A 10,431-nucleotide genomic window follows, 5' to 3' on the forward strand; every position below is an offset into this window, starting at 1 on the left:
ACCAACAGGAACGAATAAAATATAGTAATTACATTTTTCTCTTAACTAGGACACCTTCTGTGCACAATAAATTATCATTCACCCTGGATGGTCCCTTCGAACGATCGAAGGCGAAGGAAGAAAATGAAAATTGCAAATTGCTAATTTCTTGCTAACCCAGAGTCCTCGACTCTTTCTCGAAACGTCTAAACTTCGTGGGGCACGGGCCCGCTTCCGGGCGAGAGAGTACATCTGGAAAGAAGACGCTCACCGACGCAATTGCAGAGAACGAGGAACGTAATGTCACGTACGATTCGGCTTTGCCAAAAATCCGAAGGAACGGGTCGTCCACGTTTCGCGCGTATCTCATGTCATGCGTGCCACGATGAAAAATCACGATTCTCGATTCATCCGAGCACATTTTTCCGAAGATACACTGGTCAGAAGAAGTTCATTGTGAAGAGGGCAGGGATGACCCCTTTCACTGTACCACGTTGCTACGGTCGTGTATATAAGAGGCGAAGCATCTGACGAAGAAGCACAAGTACCAACCCATCTCCATCCTAACCGCTTCATCGCCGGTGTCCGTGTGACAGAGAGATTATGTTCACTATCAAGGTAGGTACTCAGTCCGTAAGACACGCGGCCGACAGTAGCCCGCGAGACTCGGTTTTCATCCGCGAGATAAGTCTCCAACGCCGCTCACGCGACCGTGAATCGGTGTTAGGCACAGCTTTCCGTGGCTATGGGGCAAAATTCGCCACCATTGCTATTTTCCGCCAAGTTAATCGAACGGATACCGGGTACCGTGCTATCGCTCCATCTCGAGTACGTGAACTGATCACATTTTCTTATTACCACTGGCGCGCAATTTGCCGTTGGAATTTGAAATTCAACTTTGAATATCACTTTCGTGCCTCGCTCGGAATGATCCTGGAATTTCGCAGGGTCAATCCTGCCAGTGAACTTTGCCTCCGTTTGTAAATTTACAATCTTTGACCTTTCCACTTGCAATTTTTCCATTTCGATACTGCCTTCGAGTGAGATCCGTGCAGAAGATTGCAGGGTTAATTCGGGTTTGCTTCTCGATTGTTCGGAATTTAGAGTCGTTGGTCTTTCGACTCCGAGTCGGAACCATCAACGCGAAATTTCACGAGCTATCGATCTTAGACTGCGTTCAAAATAAAATTTCGAATTTTTCAATGCAGAATTTCGCAGGGTTAATTCTAACCTTTCCTAACCTAGGGAGACTCTTTAACATTCGAAATTGTGGGATGAGAAAATTTCTGATTAATTTCATGCACGTCTAATTTTGCTTTTTCGAACGTCACGTTTGCGTGGAATTTCGTAGGACAAACGGAAAAATTTCGCAGGGATAATTCTAGTCTATTTCGTAGTATTAGAACGATGCATTGTCGCGTTTCGTACCGTGCAATTTTGCCTCTTCGTATTTTTTTCCCATTTTTTTCACGCATCGCGCTGCTGGAACGTGATAATGTTTCGCTTTATTCGCAACATTGGGTCGCTATGAAATTTACTGGAATAAAACGCGCCAAGATAAACACTGTGCGCGGGTGTAACGTGTCAACGGAACGGTTCTTGTTGTCAATAACGCGTTTTCGAAGGAAAAAAGAGAAAACATTTTTAAATTGCAGCAGAAGGAAAACAGACGCGATACTCCTGTTTCAGCGTCGAAATTCGAAATTCGTGTTATAAATGATAATGTCATGGCTCCAGACGCGACCTATTTCATGGAAACTCGCCTACGCGAGCTGATCGGACGTAACGCGACAGAGTCAATTCTCCCCCGTGGTTCGCGAAATATTTGCAAACTATACGTGAACGCGAAAATACGTCGGAACACGACTGAGACTTTTCTCATATTTTATTGAACTCGTCAAAATGAACTTTAACCCCGTTTCTTTCGTTCTCGTGATCGCGATGGTAACGCGAATTTTCGTGCCCAGTGTGCACGGTGAAACGCACGTGCAAAGTTTTCGCGATGATTCGAGACAAAAATCGATTTTTCTCGATTTTTAGATCGCCGAACCTTCAGGAGGCTCTCTCAAAACTTCCCCTGTCATTGGATCCCGATTATTGACAGAAGCTGTTACCATCCTTTCGCTCCGCGTGTGTAACTTTTGAATTAGTTAGACGTTGCATCAGGATGATTTTAAAAGCGATTACTTGCTCATGCGTCTCATCGATACTATCGTTATGTCACCGGTGTCGAGGATACGACTTTCCTCTTTCATTCGCGGATGAGAAGAAGGCGCGTCGCGACGCCGTTCCCCTATTAGCATCGCATTACGCGTATCCCAGCGTACCTTACATTCCCGGGAGTATTTCGTGCAGGTACCCTGCTTCTAGACATTTTTTCGCCCATCGCAATCGACCTTCCTTCTTATTTGCACGAGTCGCGAGGAGTGTACATAACCTATACTAACAACGGCAAATGAACCGGGCGTGTTAAACGAGTTCGAGCTTCGAATATTCTCTGGCAACGGGATCCGTGAATCCGCGAGTAATACAGTAAATTGCGAGAAGTGTTTCAAAATATTCGATAATTTCGAGAAACAGGAATAGCTGACTTCTCTAACCGGTAAAATGTTTCAAAATTCGAGAAATGTTTCAAAATTTGTAGAATATTCGATAATTTCGAAAAACAGCAATAGTCCACCTCGCCAACCGGCAAAATATTTCAAAATTCGAGAAATATTCGATAATTTCGAGAAACAGGAACAACTGACTTCTCTAACCAGCAAAACGTTTCAAAATTTGAGAAATATTCGATATATTTACATTTGTATATTTTTATTTTTATTTTTCTTTATCATTAATTTCATATCTCACTGTAATAATTTTCTTGTAATTTTTCTAATGGTACAAATAGATAAATAAATAAATATTCGATAATTTCGAGAAACAGGAACAGCCGACTTCTCTAACCAGCAAAATGTTTCAAAATTTGAGAAATATTCGATATATTTATATTTGTATATTTTTATTTTTCTTTTTCTTTGGTATCATCAATTTTATACCTCACTGTAATAATTTTCTTGTAATTTTTCCAGTGGTATAAATAGATAAACGAATAAATAAATAAATATTCAATAATTGCCAGAAACAGGAATAGCCGACTTCATTTACAGGCAAAATGTTTCAAAATTCGAGAAATATTCGATAATTTTGAGAAACAGGAACAGTCAACTTCTCTCACCAGTATGATTAAGTCAAAACGCGGGAAATTCGTGTGAGAGGCTGTTAAACCACGTTAATTCTTCTAACCTATCTCATTCTTCATATCAACGATTGGTTCTCGATAAATGTTTCAAAATTCCCGAAATATTCGATAATTTCGAGAAACAGGAACAGCCAACTTCACTCCCCGGCTTGGTTAAGTCGACACGCGCGAAATTCGTGTGAGAGACTGTTAGGCCACGTTAATTGTTCTCTTCTTACGCTCCTGGCGTATCTCATTTTTCATATCGACGATTCGTTCTCGATGCAGGATTGAGAAGGAGGCGTTCGAAGATCTTCGTCAGCAATCGCTGTTGCGGATTGCATACAATCAAAATTAACGGAATTCGAACGAGGGAACAGAGGGCAGGCGTGAAATTAAGAATAGAATTATCATAACAATTACGAACGACAAGCGCGATTGCGTCACTCGTGTCGACACCTTTTTCTTCGAGGCGGGACAATTGCGATGGTATAAAGCGTCACACCAACGAACATCCCGAGTACTTTCTTACGACCGGTGTACTCCGCTTCTCGCGTCTTCCGCGCCATTTTGTTCCGCCATTTAACTGGGCCAAGCGACGCGTCGAGCACCGAATGCTAAACTCATCCGTTCCACTTAAATTTCGAGCTTGTGTCTTCTTCCATCCCCCTCTCTTGCCTCAAATTTCGTAATATAACATCGCGAACGCTATCGCGATTATTTGATTGAAATTTAATCGCTATTTGCGCGAGTCACCCGGTTCTCTAGTGAGTTTCGATGGTGCAAAATTCTCCTTCCTCGTTGGCGAGGTTAGAAACGATCGCGTATTGTTGCAAGTCGTGACAAGGAAGTAACAGCTGACTTCGAAGATGATTTAATTGGTTGTATACACGCGTTGCTGATCGAGGAAGCCATTTTTCGTCGTAAATTGACGTAATCGCTGAGTCAAGTCTTTCACGTTGATTCGGAAACTCGGGTTGTTTAAGGTTAACGAATTTGATGGTTTCACGGGAAAGACGGAAATGGGAGAATCGAACACGGATATCACACACCCCGAGCACAGCCGCAGACAGTAAACCCTCGACAGAAAGACATCAATTCGAAAAAATTCCGATTAAACCGTGGAACAAAAAGCGGGAAACGAGAAAGAGTCGGGAGAAAGTTGGCCTGGGTGGGAAGGTCGAAAACGGCGCGGAGCTAGGTTCTCTATTCTAAAGCAATACCAGACATCGTTAACCCCATCCGCGGCAAAGGTAGACGGATCGAAATTGACAATCAACGAACATATCGAGCCGTGTCGCGCCTTTCAGACAGGTCCGAATGGTGATCGTTTGACCTTATGAATGAGAAGAAGAAGCGGCTTTGCGACTCTCCGGTTCTTTCATAATCCGTCTGATTGCACGTTGCACGGCGAGAAGAGCCGGTGGACGCGTCATTATCGCCACCGGTAATTCCTCTTTCAGCGGCGCGCAACACTTGCGAAACTTTCCGCGCTTTGTCATTTTCGCGGCCGGGACTGGTGGCAACGGGTCCACGATCGATCCGTGTTCCCGATCGTTTCGGGGATAACGGGGTTGCTATGGGGAAGAATGACAGGAGACTAAGGGTATTCCCAATTCTGAGATCCGAGTTCGGAACTCTAAGATCTGGGATATGAGTTCCAAGCTCTGAGTTCTCAGTTCTAAGTTCTGAATTCTGAGATCTAAATTCTGAGCTCTGAGCTTTGAGTTCTGAGCTTTGAGATCTGCGTTCTGAGTTCTGAGCTCTCAGAACTGAGTTTTCAGTTCTAAACTCTGAGTTCTGAGTTCTAAACTTTGAGTTCTGAGCTTTGAGATCTGCGTTCTGAGTTTTGAGCTCTCAGAACTGAGTTTTCAGTTCTAAACTCTGAGTTCTGAGTTCTAAACTTTGAGTTCTGTGTTCTGGCAGCCACGAGGGTTGACGAAGGACGCGACGAGAGACGAAGGACGCGACTAGACTATGGTCGGTGAATGAGAGAGAAAAATGGCGGCTTGCAGGCCTATCCGATTTCCTTCCTTGTCCTTCCTTCTCCGCGGAGACTGGCTCCGCTTGGCCTTCCGTGGCTTCTATTGTCTGCGCGGTGAACACGACACGTAGGAAGCGATCGCTTGTTCCAGCTCGGTCATACGGTCAAGGAGAATCGAAATATCGATTACATTGTTACGAGAATGAAATCTTGTCCGGATAACGTTCCATTGATGTGGCGTGTTGCTCGTGATTAGTAATTAGAAACGCGTTACGAACTGGATTAAGGGGCACGGGTCCGCAATCCGATCTTCGGCCAGCCGACTACCTTGTCATTTGTGCGCTGCATTCGCGAGTTGCGGTTCTAAATCCTGCTTCTCGGTCCACGCGTGCTGCTGCGTTTCGCGGGACCATTCCCCAGGAATTCGGCTGATCAACAGTGGACACAAGTGAAATATGATTTGGCTTGCTCCGGGATCGCACGCGGTCGGGGAAAGGAATTTTGTGGTTGTTGAAAATACGACTCTATAGATACCGTTAAAATATTCCTCGTATCAAAGGGACATTAACCAAGCCTAGATGGTGAGTGTTCATCTTTCGTTACATTTTGAAACATCGAACATAGTCGTAAATTAAAATCGATCAAAAATAGAATTTTCCAAATATAAATAAAATATCGTAGAATATTTCAAATATCTCAATCGTGTATTACCAAAATTCTTATTAGGAAACCTACAGATATCTATCGCGAGAAAATTCAGTCGTTAAAAGAAAAATTTTGCAAATGTCTCTAAAATACTCGTCATGGTACACTACGAAAATTCTCTTTGATTTCCGAAGATTTTCACTCGAAAGATCGTTGGAAGATTAAATTTACCATGGTCGAAGATAAAATAGCGCGGATCCTTTTTTACCAAAATTCGTATACTAAATGAAAGATGGCGGCATGCACGCGTGACTGGCACAGAAGAGCGGGGGACGAAAAGAGATTCGATCGGGCTGACATTTAGGGCGCGAATTTTTCCCTAGTAAGATTCACGGCTGATGGGGTTTCTTGAATGAAATTACACGTTCCACGGTCGTGCAGGCGAAAAAATGCACGTTACACGAGTACCACTCTCATCCCGCCACTACGCTGCATTTCATAATGTCATTCGCAGCTGATGTAACCGCGTCGTGCAGTTTCTAGGCATTATCATCTTCGTTTGCCCTTTGCGAGCCACGCCATCCTCGTCGCCAAGCGTTACTTTCACGAATTCTATGAATATTTGAACGAAAGGTTTTGCGAATGGTGTTAGGGCTCGGCATTTCTCATGGTCCACGTGTTTCCCAGGCGCTACCACACTTTGTCAGTCACGACAGACAATGCGAGTTCAAAACTCGCATTCCAATTAGCTTAATTGGCGCGGATCCGACGTCCATTCGAAATACACGCTGATCCGATCGTGCACACGCGTTTTTCCACTGGCTTTTCGTTCTGATCCACGTCACGGAACACTCCACGAGTCCTCGTAATATGATCTTTCGTTCGACACTATAACGTTCGGAAATTATGACAATTGACAGGTCCGAGTCCTGTTTCGCGCGGTTTTTGTATGGTAATTTTCGTCGTCTCGCAATTATTCCACAGAAAAATGGTGTCTCCATGTTAAGTCAGTTCGAGGAATTGATATTTCGAAAAATCGCAGTCGATTTTAAGCGAGTTTGAATCCGTACCGTGGACTGACAGTCTAATTGCTGTCAGTCTCGTGTCTAGGTTTCGAATACGCGCGTGTCTACGTGGTTTCTGCGTTTATATTTTTGTCGACGGTGAGAAGGATGTTTGGAGAGTTCACCGTGGCAATAGTTGTTTGATCGGAGATAAAATTGTTGCAGGTGTTAGCGGCGGTCGTACTTTGTACGACGGCGACGTTAGCTGCTCCTCAACGACCTTCCGGTGGCGCTGACAAAGATGCGGTGATCACGTCCCAGCAGCTGGAAGTCAACTTTGACGGCACTTACGTCAATAAGTAAGTTGGAGATTCTGGAAACATCGTGACAACTGATGACGATGCGGCCTCGCCGAAGTTGCGTTTCGAAATTTATACGAAAGGTCATCCTTGCGAGATAGAAATAGATCAGAGTAACGCGAGAAATGTACGAGTACAGTGTGTCGTATAGTACGAAGTATGTCGTATATTTCAAATCGAATTAACCGGGAGAAAATTCTTTTTATTTTCCAAGAAGCTGTGAAAGTTTAATTAGATCCGATTTTTTAGGGCTTTTTGATCTCACTTGAGAGCAAGACTTGTCCTTTATGTTACAGTGAATTCCCAACTTTTTTCCAAATTTTCACTTTGCAGTAAATTTCCAAGCTTTTAATTTTCGTAGTAGTGTGGTAAATTTCTAGTTTTTAAATGTCCACATTAGAGGAATAATTCAGCAATCAGAGTTTAATTAGATCCGATTTTTTAGGGCTTTTTGATCTCACTTGTGTGCAAGACTTGTCCTTTATATTATAGTGAATTCCTAATTTTTTAATTTTTATAGTACCATTCAAATCTCTATTTATTTTTCTTTTTAATTTTCACTTTGCAGTAAATTTCCAATTTTTAAATGTCCACATTAGAGGAATAATCCAGTAATCCTAGTGAATTCCCAATTTTTTAATTTTTATAATACCATTCAAATCTGTATTTATTTTTCTTTTTAATTTTCACTTTGCAGTAAATTTCCAATTTTTTTAATTTTCGTAGCAGGGTGCTAAATTTCCAATTTTTAAATGTCCACATTAGAGGAATAATCCAGTAATCCTAGTGAATTCCCAATTTCTTAATTTTTATAGTACCATTCAAATCTGTATTTATTTATTTTTCTTTTTAATTTTCATTCTGCAGTAAATTTCGAATTTTTTTAATTTTCGTAGCAGGTGGTAAGTTTCCAATTTTTAAATGTCCACATTAGAGGAATAATCCAGTAATCCTTGTGAATTCCCAATTTTTTAATTCTCATAGTACCATTCAAATCTGTATTTATTTATTTTTCTTTTTAATTTTCATTCTGCAGTAAATTTCGAATTTTTTAAATTTTCGTAGCAGGTGGTAAGTTTCCAATTTTTAAATGTCCACATTAGAGGAATATTTCTCGCGTGAAAATAGAACGATTTGACGGGAAAGATAGTTTTTGCCCCGGTCAAAATTCCGTTTCCATTGCGTTCGCCATGATAGGGGCGCAGTCTCACGCGGAATCACTCGCATGGATTACGATTAATTAACCCGCGGAAATGCGGAGAGAAAATCGGGTTGGAAGTTGAAATGTCCGTTTCACCGTATAACAAGTCGCAACGAGACCTTTACTCGTTGCTGGCACGCGAGCGTGGCAAAGTAATCACAGACGTTGAAGACAATGGACAGAGGATAACAGGTATCTGTGCCGAATGGTACCGGCTTATTATCATAATTCGCAATTGTCGCCCACTGCAATCTCTTGCTCTGCTCGAGCACATCGTTATTCATAGGTGGGAGTGACGGCTACCGGCTGCATATTTTTCTTTCAATTATACTGCACTATAATAACGCTGGTGACAATAATTATTATTATCGGTATTATTACTCGATGGAAAATGAAACTCGAAATGAAACGAAATTTTTCATAAAAATTTAGAAATTTTTGGAAATATACAAATTATTTAAATAGAAATTTTGTATCAGTCACGAATAACAAATTTAACTGGATAATATAAAAATTGCAAAGTTCATTTGGGATTGGACTATTTGCACGGTTCATACAAAGTTTCTGTACTGTAAGTAAGCTTTTAGTCTAGCTGTAGGCAATAAAAGTGCCATTTAGATCACAAATCTATGCGGATGCTAGAAATTAACGCTGCCTGTAGGATCAGTATCCCACTGGAGTGTTTCGACGTTATATCAGTGCAGATCGATTATCTTGGAAGCGAGATTACGAAGCATATTTTTCCAAATTCTTAATTTTCTTGCAAAACTAGCTTATGTGCAATTTCCTGCAACACATTAATTACTACCTTGTAAAGCAGGAAATTGGGAAAAGTGGCTTGTCCAATTTCGACGTTCAAGAAAATAGATTCCTACTTTTCTCATTTACAAAAATTGGTAACACTCTGCAACATGGTACTTCATTGTTCTGCAGTATAAATAGCACAGCTTCGAATATAAATTCCGAAGAGGAGAATTTCTGAGTATTTTCAAAGTAGAACCTCATGGTTCACTGGTTTATTGGAACTTAACTGCAGGAATTCATCGTTGTTTCCCTAATTGTTCTTCAGCTTCGAGACCAGCAACGGGATCAGCCACTCGGAGTCAGGACAACCTAAGCAGGTAGACAACGAGACACCGGTGGTCTCCCAAGGCTCTGATTCTTACGTAGCGCCGGATGGCCAGCAAGTCAGCATCACATACGTAGCAGACGAGAATGGCTTCCAAGTGCAAGGCTCTCACATCCCCACGTCACCACCGATACCGCCAGAGATCCAGAGGGCGCTCGAGTGGAACGCGGCTCACCCAGAAGAGGACGACGGTGGTCAACCACGATCGCCTGCCCGAGGTAACTCCCTTCTTTCCTACCCTAATGACACTTTAACTCTCGGTTACCGTGAGATAGAAAGCGATTAAAACGAGTTTTCGTATCTGAGTCGCCTGCAAAATTGAATTTCGCGCCTTAAGTTCACTCCATTACTCCGGCCTACGTCGGGTAGCGAAGATTGGATCAAAGTTGAATCAAAATTGCAGCCATAGCAAGTAAAATGGCATCTACATAGCGAGGACACTTTAATATCTACCCTATCGCGAAATAGAATGAAACTAAAATCGGTTTTCGTATCTGAGTCGCCTGAAAAATTGAATTTCGCGCCTTAAGTCGACTCCATTACTCGGCCTACGTCGGGTAGCGAAGATTGGATCAAAGTTGAATGAAAGTTACAGTTCTACTGAATAAAATGGCATCTACATAGCGAGGACACTTTAATATCTACCCTATCGCGAAATAGAATGAAACTAAAATCGGTTTTCGTATCTGAGTCGCCTGAAAAATTGAATTTCGCGCCTTAAGTCGACACCATTACTCGGCCTACGTCGAATAACGAAGATTAGATCAAAATTGAATTAAAATTACAGTTCCAGTGAGTAAAAAGGTATCTACATAGAGACGACACTATGTATTTTAATTTTCGTGAGATAAAATCCAATGAAAACGAGTTTTCGTGCATAAGTGCTTCGTGCAAATTGAATTTCGCG

The 10,431-nt window shown here is 41.9% G+C and overlaps 1 protein-coding gene across 1 annotated transcript; it reads left to right on the forward strand.

Annotated features, from left to right (window-relative positions):
* The first annotated feature begins 522 nt into the window (after positions 1-522).
* On the forward strand, positions 523-9,810 carry CPR14 (cuticular protein 14). Its single transcript, XM_017904320.1, has 3 exons — positions 523-597; positions 7,061-7,194; positions 9,465-9,810. Exons 1-3 carry the CDS (start codon positions 583-585, stop codon positions 9,808-9,810), a joined length of 495 nt encoding a protein of 164 aa, XP_017759809.1. The 5' UTR covers positions 523-582.
* The last annotated feature ends 621 nt before the right edge of the window (positions 9,811-10,431 follow it).

The sequence above is a fragment of the Eufriesea mexicana genome, unplaced genomic scaffold (assembly GCF_001483705.2).
Source record: "Eufriesea mexicana isolate 0111107269 unplaced genomic scaffold, ASM148370v2 scaffold2884, whole genome shotgun sequence".
In the NCBI taxonomy this organism is placed as follows: domain Eukaryota; kingdom Metazoa; phylum Arthropoda; class Insecta; order Hymenoptera; family Apidae; genus Eufriesea; species Eufriesea mexicana.